Source organism: Accipiter gentilis, chromosome 16 (genome assembly GCF_929443795.1).
Source record: "Accipiter gentilis chromosome 16, bAccGen1.1, whole genome shotgun sequence".
NCBI classification, from domain to species: Eukaryota; Metazoa; Chordata; class Aves; order Accipitriformes; family Accipitridae; genus Astur; species Astur gentilis.
Window position 1 is genome coordinate 30,586,204 of NC_064895.1, and position 14,518 is coordinate 30,600,721.

The following is a 14,518-nucleotide window of genomic DNA, read 5'->3' on the forward strand; positions in this document are numbered from 1 at the left end:
GAAAAAGCGGGCTTTTTTTCTCAAAATGCAGTGCTTTTGAAAAGGGCTTCCTACTACCAAGGTGCTGAGTGCAGATTTGTGGATTTTAAGTGAAAAGCTTGGTTGTTATATATACATTTCGTGGTCATTGTACTGTGCTTTGCTCTATTTTTTTAAATTGGAAGCAGGGAGGAGTGATGAAAATCAAAGACACATTTATACGGATGAATTTCCTGAAGTGGTTTTGAAATACCCAACGTTTATTTTCTGACTCTTTCTTTCATGTAACTTGAACAGGCAGAGAAAGGATGAATTGGAACAGAGGATGTCTGCACTTCAAGAAAGCAGAAGAGAACTGATGGTGCAGCTTGAAGGGCTGATGAAACTGCTCAAAGTAAGCCATCTCCTGTCAGAAATGCAGTGCATCCTTCTCTTCCCCAGGTCTGGAATGCACTACTGCTGCTCTGAGATTCCTGCTTTTCTGTCGTACCATTATAAATACTTCATGAGGAATAGAAGGAATTTGCAAAATGTCATTTCCATACTGGCTCTGTGTGGAGGTGCAGATGGTTAATGGGTTTTCAGGTTCATATGCTGCTGCTTCGATTAAAATATCAAGAACTGGTAAGATTTAGAAGGCTTTAAAGAAGTGTTGGGTTTGGTAACCAACTGCATGCTGTTCTGGGTACCAATTCAGATCTTCCAACTTTAACTGGAAAATAAACTGGAAACTATAGGTACTGCAATACAGAATATGACTCCCCAGTGGCATGGTGCTGTGTTTCACCAGGTAATCTTACACTAACCCTGCAATGTCTGTGGAGTTTTTTTGCTTTAGAGTATGATGGTATTGACTCTGATCTATAATATATGTTGTTGTTTGGATTTCTGATGAGAGTCCATTATTATTTTTTATAGAGTCCTGCTAGAGTTGAGCTCATAGTTGGTGACTATAGTCTGAAATACTGTTACGTGTTTATTCTTTCCGTTCTTTAAATTGGACAAGAGCCTCTCTATGAAGTGAATGAAAAAATGTTGTCCTTAAGCAAAGAGGTTTTAGTCTAAGGCAAGGTGCAACAAAGATACTATTGGCAATAGAGGTGGGGGAGAGATCGCAGCAATGACACTGACAGGAACAGTGCAGGGGTTTATAGATTAGCTATAGGCACATCTTGATAGTTCCAGAAAAATTCAGAGCTTGTCTGCACTTGAAAGCGATAATGAATTCACATCCTCTGTAAATGTAAAGTGCGGTTGCTCTTCAGAATTAGGCTTGCATTCTGGAATAGGAATTTATATATATATACACAAGAGGCGATGTTCGAGTACTCTTCAGAGGTGCCTGTTTTATTTAGTTTCCCTTTGCAGATGAGCACACAGTTTGTATTAATATTTAGGAAGTTGTTTTTTTTCAAGTCAGTGGCTCTGCACGCTGTATTTTTTTTCCTGTTCAGCCAGTTAATGTCTGTCTTCTAAAAATGTTGAAGACAATCACTTGCTAAATTCTCCTTGATTTCTTCAGACCCTAAACCTTTGTAAGGTGAAGTGTGGTATCTCTGAAAATGGGCATCCAAAACCAAATTACAGATTTAGGAAAGTACAAAAAGCTGTTGCATCAGAAACAGTTTGCTTCTTTGTGGTTCAGGTGACCACAGTCGTCATTGTTCTTGCACACATTTGAGGAGCCTCTTTATAACAAAATCAGTCTGGATATCTGCCTTAACATGATGACAAGCTCTGATGTGAGTTTTCTGTAGACCCCATTATTTTCAAAGCACTCGTAAGCCTTCACAAATGAATTCTCCCAAAGAGGAGCTGATGTAAATGCTGTCATCTCATAAGGGTGAATGGCTGTTCTGCCGGCCAGCCTGACTGTCTCCTCTTCCATCTCGAAAGCCTTGAAGGCCAGGTGGACTATCTTTCTCAGATGCGCTACTCTGAACCTGCGGACTCCAGAGCAACCTGCAGAGATTGGCCCCCCCGCTAGGCAAGATGCAGCAGGCGGGCGGGCCGCGGGCCCGCCTTTGCTGCCTGCTTGGCCATCGTACTCTCATCTCCCAAGTGCCCAAACAGTGCGTGTTTCCTCTCGCCCGGCTGGTTGGACACGTGAACGTGGCATTGTGTGGAGCAGCAGAGGGTAGCGGTGTCAGTACCACACCGATGAGGAGAGCACAGATACCGCAGGGGACTGCAGAGGGAAGGGAGCACGAGTACGAGTGGCAGGTGCTGCAATTGGGGAGAGCCAGGAGGGAGGAAGGAGGACTGCAGAAGAGGGACGGGAACCGTAACTGACTCGCCTTCGATAAACTGATGTTTCTAGGACCGATTCGTTAAGTTGAATCACGCAGTTCAGTTATGAGCTTGACGGAAACTTTAATGACATCTTCTAGGCTTCATTATACAGAAGGTTAGTTTAGAAGCTGGCTCTTACTAGACTTTTCATTTATAAATCTAGTATCTTTTCATTAACTCCCCCAGTTCCCAAAACTGTGTAAAAACTATAAGGGCAAATAGGACTGGATATAAGGAGAAACTACTTCCCCATGAGGATGGTCGAGCAGGGGCCCAGAGACGTTGTGCTGTCTCCATCCTTGGAGGTGTTCAAGACCCAGCTGGGTAGGGCTCTAAGCAACCTGGTCTGAGATTAACTTGACCCTGTTCTGAGTAGGAGGCTGGAATTGAGACCGCCTGAGGTCCCTTCCAACCTGAATTATCCTATGAGCCCGTGACTGTTGTAATTATTTGGTTCTACAGGTTGCATAATATGGTTCTTTGCATTTCCCTTTCTTAGCTTTCTATGGAGCCTGGCAGCTTCTCTTTGATTAAAGCATCTCCCAGAAAGACATCTGTTCTTGAGCTGAAGAAATCAAAAATGGAAATTCACTGCCAATGCAAATTTGCTTGCACAGTTAAAAATTTATGCCTCATTTTCAGTTTTAATGTATTTAGCTTCACTTTGCACCCATTGGCTTTGCTACATGTGGTTCTCCCTCCATTAAATTAAGGAGTACTTTAGCACTCCTGTTTTTTTCCTACATAGATACTTACTCATCTCAGTGAAGGCACTTCTCAATCTTCTTTTTCAAATCAGTTAAACAGGTAGAGCTTTTCTGAGCTTCTCACAATACTGTATTTCAGTACTTTTTATGGTTGATTTCTTTGGCTTCTCCCAATTTTGAATATGATTTTTTAAATTGAGAAAAAACAAACTGTATGTTGAATTCTTCTCTGACTCTTAGCAACACTATGCAGAGAGTTACAGGAGGAGTTTCATTACTCTTCATGACTATTTCCTTTTTGTGCCTTTCTGCACCAGTGAGTGCTTTTTGAAAGCTGTCAGTAATAAGTGCTTTATTTATTTTGTATAGTGCTAACTGGTTAATGACAACGGATTACAAGTTTGGCCTCCAACAGAACTGCAGATATGAAAATATATTACATCTCTGCAGTTCCTTTAGAAGCCAAACCTGTAACACATTCAAGTAACAAAATCAGATTTATTTGGCAAGACCTCTTTTCCATGAAGTTATAATGCTTCGTATATTACTTATTAGTCGAGTCTTGTATCAGCATTTCTGTTACTTTGAATAAATTAATGACAGGGTAAGATGTTTATGCTTATTTAAGTTGTCATACCTTCCTTTTTTGAATATGAGTGCAACACAGCACATTCCAGTTCTGGGTATTCCAAGATCTATTAAAAATTACTTTCCCAGGACCATATAACTCTTGATGTAATTATTTTAAGAATCCCAGCTGCAAGCTACCCAGGCCTGTTGATCTAAAAATATTATTTCTAGTAGATACTTTTTAACACCTTTTCTCATTACTAATGGAAAGTACTTCACTGTTTGCTGATAGAAACTACAAGGGGAAAGTACTATTAGTCAAACACAGAACAGAAATACTAATTCCTCTTCCCACATTAAGAATTTTACCATGACTATCAAGAAGCAGTATACACCACCTCAGGGCTTTGTTTTGTTTCTGATTTGTGTTCATTTCAAAGTCTCTTTTTGGTGGTTTTTCGTGCCCTGCCAGATACGAAGTGTTCCCATGAGGTTTTAGCTTCTTTCATCATTTGGTGCACTTCAAAAATTTTCATTTATAATTTACATCAGCTGTTAAGCTTTCATGGTTTTTTCCATTTTCTTATGGAGTATTTTCTACATTTTTAATGCTGCCTTCATTTCACCATTTAGAGCTGGATTCAGCTTACCTGACTTTGGTTATCTGCAAGTTTGGTACCTCAGCTCCCTCTGTGAAAAAAAGGAGAGAGAGGAAAGCCTATGTTTGGAAGGACGTCGTTGTTCTCTGGAGGTTCATCCTTTTTTCCCATGGCAAGCCATGCTGTGATAGTTGGCCTCAGAGTAGAGAAAGGCCCTTGACTATTTTGGGTGCTAGTGCAGAAGTATTCAAAACCCCATGATTAGTGTCCTGCTCTGATGTTTATTAGCCCACACAGTGACCTACCCATGCCGTCGCCATTTAGAGTTAAGGTTGTTTTTTGCATCAAGTGTCCTTCCACATCTTATTGCCAACATGTGTTGACACTCCGGTTAGGAGGTTCTGGTTACGGGAATTTGTTGGTGATTTTCCCCAAAGGAGAAGTTCTGGCTGTTCAGCTCTTCCCCGAGTGCTGCGATTGGTGTCTTCTGCTGTGTCGTCCCATGCACTTGTGAGAGCCCGGGTGTATCTGTCCGGGTGAGCCCCTTGGTGCCGGACAGCGTTCCTTGGACTGCCACTCAGCTACCTGCTCTGCTCTTGCTGTGGTCACTGACATGCCTTTGGGTCAGAACTGCCAGCACTTTCCCAAACCATCTCCAACCACCATCCGGAGGTTATCAGGTGCCCAGATCTGTTCCTGGGGAGCAGTTTGGATAAGGCCACCCCAATCGGGGTGATAAGGCATTTTAACAGCGTGGACGTGTGCAGATCATGCCGGAGAACAGTTGCACAATTTCGTTTAATGCTGTAGCCTCTGAGTCTGCAGGGCTGCTGCGGTGGCCACCGTCAGGCTCCCCCTTGGCTGTCAACCTCATGTCCTCCTGGCTGCTCCAGCCAGCCTTTAGCGAGCCCCTTGCACACAAGAGGCAGCCTGTCCCTCTAGGCTGATCAGTGGCCACAACCTGTCAGTACTGTCGTCAGTGACTTTCTTCCAATATTTTTTATCTTCTTTTCCTCGTCCAGGCTGTTGGCTTAGCTTTCTTTTTTTTCCTGAAGTCTTCTGTAATAGACGTAGTGCCTTTAGCTGGCACTCTTCTAATACGTAGTCCACAGTGATGATTGTCTGCCTGGGCTTTTGCTTTCAGCTACACGGATATTCAGCAGACATATCCCATTTCACTTTTTCCATTTCCTCAATGGTAATTTCCTCACTAGCTGATTTGATGATTTATCTAATAACTGCTCACTCCTTCTAGCAAAGCTCCATGCCTCTTGAGATTTTTTTTCACATCTGTAGTTAATGCTAAAGCCTCATTTTTCAAACTAACAACTTTTTTGTAGAGTGGAGATCATTTAAGATCTTTCCCTTGACCTGGCTCACCATCTGGTCCTGCAAGTCCCAGTGCTGGTAGGAGGAACAACTGGAAACATGTGGGAGTGTTGGGAGGGCAGCACTGGCCTCTGCTGCTGATGTTGATCCATGACTGAGTGGAGCCATACCCTACATCTGCTACATCAGTGTCTAAATACACACCTGAAAGAAGCCCAAGTCTTGGGAGAAAAGCACAAAAGTATCTGCTCAGAAATGTGGAATTCTCTGCAGTCGTTCCTAGATATCTGTGTAGTGCCCTGAGTGCACAGTTGGGAAAACATCTTTTAGTACAGTGGTCAGTGAGAAGAAGCTACTCTAAATTAAGGGACAGGTTCTGGTTAATTGTGCTCAGATGGGAAATAAATGAGGGAAGGTGGTTAAATGAGTTCATGGGATTTCAAGGCCACAAGGAGCTTTTATTCCATGAATTTTAATTCCATGACCTGAATTTCTGGGGAGATGTGCTTACCAGTTGTCCTGCTGCCCTCCACACCATGCAAAGCCACCATTGGAGGGAACACACGCTATTACCCTGAAAAAGCTGTAATTACTATTTCTGCGTAGATGAGAGTCATCAAAAACATGCTGCCAGCCTTTCTTTTAATAGACAGTGTTGCTGCCTGCACCACAACTGCTGTGCTCCTCCACACAACCAAGCCCGCAAGACATGAACCCGCAGGACTCGTAATGTTTGTTATATACATGAGGACAAAATCTATGAAAACTTTTGATTTAAGAAACTCACTCTCGACTAGGTGGTATTTTGCTCGTTCCCAGGAATGCTCATATAGTTGAAGTCAGAATGTGATCCCACTGGCCCAGCAGGATCACAGTGTACGTTTCCCTCCTTCAAAAGAGAATAAATTCGTCCATATTTCACCTTTTCTGGTCTTTCAAATTAGTAGTGATCCGTACTGACAAATGTTGCATTGCAACAAAGGAATTGTTTTCTCTGCATCTTTGTCCTTACCCTGCAATTGCCTCCCAGTTTCTCCCCTCCCATTCTGGACCCGGTTGCTGGCCCGCTTGTTAATTTGCCCTTTTGAATCTGATCTGCAGAGGTCCCTGCATGCCTGGTGGTAACAGGCACTCTCTGACCAAAAAGGTGACATTTTGCCTCTCAGGCTATGACAGTTTGGGTCTCTGTGATGGCAGATTTGTGCACACAGGGAACTGAATGCCATGCAGTGGTTGCACACTCCAGATGGTATTTCCAGACTTTAGAGGATGGTAGTCTGATAGTTCTTGCCTCGAGGACAGCTAGAGAGGCATTGCTGAGTTCAGGGTAGGAAGAGAAGCCAGTGAAGGTTCTGCGTAAAAGAAAAGATATCCGTTGGATATCCTATTCTATATCCAGGATATCCATACTGTGATATCCATCCTGGGGATTCAACTTTTGCCAACACTGAGGGCCATTTTAGAGAAGACTCTTCTTTTGAGAATGGAACAAATGACAGCTTTTTTTTCCCACCACGGCTGTTGTGTCTAAGGTCCTTGTTTCCTTTCGTGTCTGCAGATGTTTCTACAATTTGCCATGTTCCGTTCTTCCATTGGGTCTGTCGTGTATTTTGTGTGCGTATGTTTCCTTTTCATATGATAATTAATCTATCCTGTTTCTCTCTTCACCTTTTTCTTTTGCCAACGTTTATAGGAAGAAGAGCAAAAGCAGGCAGTAAGTTGACTTCACTTTGTAGGTGATCTAACTTTTTTCTTTCTGCATGAAAAACAATTTTCTGTTAATTGGCTTGTATGCAAATAAACCATGGGAATGTGGGGTCTTTCTCACTTATAAATTTGAAAGCAGCCTTCATCAGTTTTCAGTAGAGCATGTTTTTGTATACATCCTTAAAGTTATTCCTCTCTCTCTTTCAAATTAATTTTATTGCCATGGGTACACAACCAGTGGCTGTATTCATTAGGTTTTTATAGAATTGTGCATCACCATCCAGGGTTGATAATGTGGATTCTCAGCTGGCTTCATAATTTATTTTGTTGGAGATTCTTTGGAGTATTTTACATGCTAAGGAAGCTTTCTTGTCTCTTCAGGAATCCTTTAATTTGCCTCCTTGCCACATACAAGTCCATGCATGAAAACTAATTAATGACTTAATATTCTGGGCATGGATCCATATCATTCAGTCATGATATAGTCTCCTTGAATTAGTCCCAGTATGCTCATTGTAAACAGGATGAGTAAACTAACAAGAGACAAGAATGCATTTGCTTTGTTACTGATTTTCATTTTCTCTGCCTGCCTATTAAAATCTGAATCCTGTGTTAATTTTGGAATCCACTCCAGAGGGAGCCCTTTTGCTTTTCTCAGAAATAGCCAGATGTTCAATGTCTTCTCTCCAGCAGAACAAATTTTCAGCATTTTCGAACACGGTTTTCTTTATACACAAAGCTTTAATGAAGATTAATCCTGTGTTTCCCAGTAAGGGCGGGGCGGGGGGGGGGGGAGGTTAAATGTTGTTGATCAGATACCCAAATTGGATATTGGATATATAAATTAGAAATTCTGGTGACTTATTTTTTGTAAGGAAATACATATTTCTGAGTAACTTCTATTGCTGAAAATGCTTCAGTGCTACATATGCTAAAATTGGCTTTTGGTGACTCCTGGATGGCCTTTTATTAACATTCTGTCATCAAATTAAAAAGAAGATGGTGGTAAGTGTGCATCTTCTGTTGGAGCCCAGTTCATCTTTAGTTGATGCTGCCAGTGAAGATTTATCCCTGGGTTTGCTAAGGCAACACCTTACAGAAATTCTTTGGCTTAATGAAAGGACCAGATTGCAGCATGTGGCAGCGATCTTCAAGGAGTTTCCTGGAGGAAGGAAAACAACCAAGACACCACCATCCCTGTCTTCCAACTTCTAACTGTGCAAGTGGAATGCTGTATTGTATGTCATTCTCTTACCCAGCATCATTGCTAGGAATAATCATCTGCATGGAAATGCAACATTATATTAGCTCGTATTTCCTGTGCTGTGCTGTTCATCTGCTTTATGGATATAGAAAAGGGGCAAATAGAAGAAAAAGAAGAATTTGCCCAATTTTACCTCCCTTCTTTCCCTGGAACACTATGTTAGTAGGAGGATAAGAGAGCCAAAACTGACTGCTAAAATAATGTCAACACATTGACATTCGATCCAGTCCCATTCTGTTGGAATCAATGATGAATGAGCCAAAAAGGATTTGAAACTCAAGAAGGCAGATTATGACCAATGAAAGGACACATTGGTGATCTGTAGGAACTGAAACTACATCCTTATATTTGCATGGATGGAAGTAGCTTGAAATGCTCTCCTCTTAACTATAAAAGTGCAGCCTGAAAAAAGCTGGAAGTCCCAGGATACAGTCCTCCACTTGGCCAAGAAACACACAAAAATCACAGAATAGCTGAGGTGGAAAGGCAGCTTTAGAGATCATCTAGTCCATGCCACCATGCTCAAAGCAGGGTCAACTAGAGCAGGCTGCTCAGGAATTTGTCCCATGTTTTGAGTATCTCCGAAGATGGAGACTTCACAACCTCTCTGGGCAACTGATTCAAGTGCCCTCACCCTAAGAAAGTTTTTTCTTTCTTTTTAAATGGAATTTCCTATATTTCCATTTGTGCCTATATTTCCATTCCATTGCCTCTGGTCCTTTCAGTGGATACCACTGAGAAGGGTCTAGCTCTGTTTTCTTTACTTTCTTCCATTAGGGATTTGTATGCATTGATAAGATCCCCCTGAGCTTTCTCTTCTTGAAGTTAAACAATCCCAACTCCTTCAGCCTCTCCTCATATGGCAGATACACTGGGTCCTTAATCATCTTTTTGGGTCTTCCTTGGACTTGCTCCAGTCTTGCTCCAAATCTTGTACTGGGTTGTCCAGAACTGGACCCAACACTCAGATGCAGCCTCACCAGTGCTGGGTTGAGGGGAAGGATCACCTCCCTCGACATGCTGCCAGTGCTCTTCCCAACACAGCCCAGAATGCTGTTGACTTTCTTTGCTGGAAGGGTACATTGCTGGGTTGTCTTCAGTTTCTCTGCAGGACCCCAACATGTTTTTTCTGCCAAGCTGCTTTCCAGCCAGTCAGCCCCCAGAGTGCACTTGATGCCCAGGGTTATTCCTTCCCAGAAGCAGGACTTTTCACCCTGTGTTGAACTTGATGAGGTCCCTATCTGCCCATTTCTCCAGTGTTTCAAGATCCCTCTGAACAGCAGCACAATCATCTGGTGTATCAACCACTCCTCCCAGTTTTGCATTGTCTGCAAACTTGTTGAGGGTGCATGCTGTCCTATCGTCTAGGTCATAACTGAAGATGTTAAATAGTACTGGCTCCAGTATCAAACCTGGAGGCACGCCACCGGTAATTGGCCTCCAGCTGGACTTCATGTGGCTGATAACAACCCTACACACCACACACTGCATTGGTATCTGCACTATTCTGGAAGGGACATAATGGCATATCTCCAGCTTGAAGTCCAGAAGAACTTGTTGGACCATACACTGGCTTCCAGATGTCTTCAGGACTTCATGGTCATCCATGTACTCCAATACTTGAATAAAGGGCTGGATGTCTGTGACACTTAAAGGAACACAGCCAACTGAAGAACTTTAAAAATATTATCAAACATCCCTTTGTCCCTGAGAATCTTGAGAACTGGTTTTGGTGGCTCTAGTGTCATGTCTTCCCTCTGCATGTGTATAAAACCTTAGAGTAGCTAGGAGAGGGTACCAGTCTACTGTGTGCTTAGCCAGCCCCATCCTCGTATCCACAAGCATCAGGCTAGGAAAAAGAAGGTAGAGGAGAGGAGGCTCATCTGGTTAGTACATCACAAAGGTCTATGGACTAGTCCAGAAACAGCAGGGCCACATATGATGGAAAATGTGGAGCACCATCTGGGTCCTGTGAAAGAGAAGGCCCAACTGTCTTAGTGATCTAAAGTGATGATCCTCTCGACCCTTGACGAGGTGGATTGATTATGTGGTGGCAACATGAATTTATATGAAGGGTTAAGGTAAATAACAGGCAGAATAACAATCACTGATTCAGGACTGGCAGCACATCAAGAGCAGTAGCATCAGCATCCACATTAGGAATTTCTGGTTTCCCTTCACTGCTAAGGCTGCAAGTCCCATTCTACCTTCTCCATGTTGCTAGTAAGATTTACAGAGACGGGTCAAAGAGGATCAGCTTTCTTGGCTATGTTCAAGCAAGTTGCTTGGCAAGCAAAAAAGGCTTCCTGAATAAAAAGCCATCTCATTCATTCTGCATTTAACTGACACAACATATGCTGTATTCCAGGGGCTGAAAGTGTCCAGGTTAGCACGGCCATTTTGAATGGCTTGACTGTCATCTTGAGCCAGCATTCCACCTGGTGCAGCAAGACACTTAATCTGGTGGGGCAGTTTGTTCAGGTATTTGCAGCCAGAGTGATTGCATGTCTAAGCATTGAGTAGAGATCTTTGCTGCTCCTGAGACGCTAGTGAGAAGTTACTTGGCTGCTGAGGTTACCACCAAGAGCCTCCAGAAAACTGTGATAACTGACTTTCATCTCCAGCAAACAACTAGGTGAGCACAGTGACATCCAAGAGACCAAATTCCAGTCACAGAAATGCCCTTAAAAGGCCTAGAAGCTACCATGTCTCTTGGCCAGTCTTGGTCAGAAAATCATGGCAAGCTACAAGGAATTTGTGTCAGGAGAGAGCCACTATTTCTGGTCCTGGTATTTACAGGAAAGTCCAAAACTTCTGTGCCCCATGTTCAGAGCTGATCTCCTGTGAAGATTTTGAAAGTTTCTGTACTGTCTTTCCCTTTGCAGGACTGCCCCTTGGAATCAATGGGGCCAGTCCTGGTCACACCCTTGAGGAACAGTGCATTGTGTAGAGATATTAGTCCAGTAATGGAGTATTAAGCCACATGGTATTCATAGTCCACCACACTATTCTCTACTACTGCTAAGATTGTTGTGTCCCAGCTAATAAAGATCTTTGCCAGCGTAGATCCTAATTTACAACAGGACCATTTTCATGTCACAGCTGGTGAGAGGCTTGAATAATCTGCTAAATATTAAAACCTCTTTGTTTTATAGTCAAATGAACAGCCATTGGAGCTGTACTGTTCAATATTCAGAAGAACGTTAAAGGAATTCACAAAGATGTACATCACATGTATGATGTTTTTTGCGTGTAGTACAATTCATACAACAAATCCAGAAGAGCGTCAAGCACTCGTACTCCAACACAAGAGAACTTCTCTAATGTCGAACAGGCACAGAAATGGCTTCACAGCAGAGGACCTCACATGGGAGTGTTTAAACACTGGAATGGAAATCTTTTCCTTTCAGAAGATGGTGGGAACCATACAACATAGCAGAGCAGATTGGGCTCATGAATTTCAAGGTTATGTTACCAATCAGAAGAAGTGGACACACTCTCACCCAACAATCCTTGTGAAGTCATGGAAATCGTGCGAGGGTTGATTATTAAGCCCACGGAGAGGGAGTCAGGACCTCCCGTTTTCCTCCCATTGTTCAGATTCAGAGTATATAGATGATACCTTTCACCCAGCTTGAGAAGTGCAAGGGCAGCAGTGCACGTACCTTTAATGATGTGAACCTTCTCAACCAATGGCTATAGCAAAGCTGAGCCCAGACAACAAGCTAGGATGATACCTGCATTGTTTCCCACGAGATGTAGAAACCTGTGAGTGGGGAATTCCTAGCCTTGAAGAGCCCTGTAACAGCTGAAGAAGTCTCATCATGTTGATATCTGAATCTGAGACTGCTGTTCAGTTCTGCATCCATTTTTGCATCAGCCAAAGGTCCTGTACACCCCTCCAGAGTGGATCACTGATGCGTGTCTGGGTGACTCCCAGCATCACATACTGATGCATTTTTAAAAACCTATGAAGAATTCCTCCTAATGCCTCAACACTGCAAGTCAGCTTCTTACACTGCATGGTCTCATTCATCTGCAGGGTGTGCCTTTGGTCTCTGTGTATGATTAGCAAGCTCTCAGCACTGATGGGTTATGTCTGCCACCTATATAGCTAATATGACCCAACTTGCTTGAATGACATTCATTTATACTCATAACTGAAAAACCTTTCTGAAATAAGTGGAAGACCACCTTCTGGAGGGTAGGAGTGAACAGCCCGAGCAGAATAATGTAAAATAAGACAAAATTGCCTATTTGGGACGAATTTAAGGAAAGGACCATACCTGGTTACCCACCACGCTGGCAGCCTTAAATGCCTTCTCTGCTTAAGCTGACAAGAATTGTAGCACACAGGCTATGTCTGTGCTAGTAAATGCACACGGAAAAATTCTCTGACAATGACGGCAACTGGCATGAAGATGCCTGCGTCCATGCTAGCACCCACCTCCAAGACCTGGTGGCTGCATGCAGCGTTGGGAATGGTGTGCCTGGGAACTGATGGGGAGTGTGCTAGCTCAAATGTGTCACAACCCTGCCAGGGAGTGTTCTAACACTTAGATAGTGTGAATTATCTAGTTCCAGTGCCAGAAACACTCCTGCATATGGTTCAACTCGCTAATATAGGCAGACATCGCTTTAGAATAAGCTTTGAGTTGGTGCCTCCACACTAAGAGCCATGTTCGTGGGCCTCCTGGAGGACTGCAAACCTAGAAAGGCTCCTGAGAGAGCCATTTAGATGTTGATTTAAAGTCATGTAGGGAACCAGATCTCCGTACCTATGAAGTTTATCTGTCAGTAGACATTTCGGAAAGGAAGCCTGGATCTGTGCTGATAGCAGGTATTGGAGGTGAAGAAGACTTTACCCTGCTCTGTAATTGGCAGCGCTGCCCCTGGCAGATGACCTTTTTGGATATGAGGGGGAAGGCTTGGCAGGGAAAAGCCATGGATACGCATCAGGATTACTTTCTTGGAAGTCTTTTTGCTCTGATGGATCACGCTGTCCTGTGGTGGTTGTGTCAGCTAAGAGACAAACCCCCGAATAATGTGGTGGTGCTTCCTATCGCAGTGAGACGAATGCACTGAAACATAGACCGAGGTGTGGAGCTGATGTCTGCAGAAGACCTGGTTTCTGTCTGAAGAAAAAGAAAATCTCTCTCCCCACGCTAGCGGAGCATTAGCGAGTTTCTCCAGGCTCACGCAGCCCTCCCCTGCCGCCTTTGGCCATCTGTGCCAAGCTCAGCGGGCAGAGCTAAGAGGATTGAGCATGGCTCGGTCAGCAGCAGAGGAAAGTGGGTTGCTGCTTTTCTTTCTAATGCTGTGTCTAGTGGATGGTGGAGGCCAAACGCTGCCGAAGTCTGCCAGAACCTTCCCAAATAAATGCAGACCTGCAGTGGTTGTGTCTGGTGGCTTTGCATAAACTTGCTGCTGGAGGGGAGCAATGAAGAGGTGCAAGAGCCTCTCCTGACGCTCAGCTGGGGACTTGCTGTCCTGTTGCTGCCAGTCCAGAGGGGATCTAGTCATTCTGTCCTGTTTTGGAGGGCACACAAACAGCACGAGGGAGTAAGTAACTGTCAAACACAAACTAAAACACTAGAGAGCACTTAGATGTTTTTAATCCTGAATTTTAGTAACCAGATATTTTCCAAAATAGCAGTTGAGAGAGCTGTCATGGAGAAGTGTGTTTTTCCTGTGCTCCTGCTGTCCCATGAAGAGGTAACAGCCATAAGGCAGAACGGTTTCTGCAGAGTCCCACTCCATTCATGCCTTCCCTGAATTGCATTCCTCTGTACTTAATCATGTTTTGGATTGCACAGCTAGAAACAGGCAGGAGTTTGTTCAGTTTCTTGTCTTCCAAGTCCTGCCTTCGCTGAGAAAGACACATGTGCCAAGTTCCAACTTTTAAGCCACTACCATTTTTAACAAAGCTCTGTGCAAAAGCATTCCAGATACACTTGCTTTTGACTTGGGGGGAAAAATAACGCTTATTCGTTCTAATGTACTTCAAAACCAGCTGAAGGGATTGGTTTTATTTTCTAAACAGATCCTCTGTGAAGAGGCTGCCCAGCATG

General features: G+C 43.4%; 1 protein-coding gene across 6 annotated transcripts in view; it reads left to right on the forward strand.

Annotated features, from left to right (window-relative positions):
* DTNB (dystrobrevin beta) overlaps positions 1-14,518 on the forward strand; it is a 213,018-nt gene that overhangs the window by 147,343 nt on the left and 51,157 nt on the right. For 4 of the 6 annotated variants that reach the window (XM_049818389.1, XM_049818391.1, XM_049818393.1 and 1 more), the window contains 2 exons: positions 277-373; positions 7,170-7,190. In XM_049818389.1, coding sequence (XP_049674346.1) covers positions 277-373; positions 7,170-7,190 — 118 coding nt within the window. The remainder of the gene's footprint in view (positions 1-276; positions 374-7,169; positions 7,191-14,518) is intronic. The other 2 variants (XM_049818392.1, XM_049818394.1) reach the window with 1 other exon arrangement.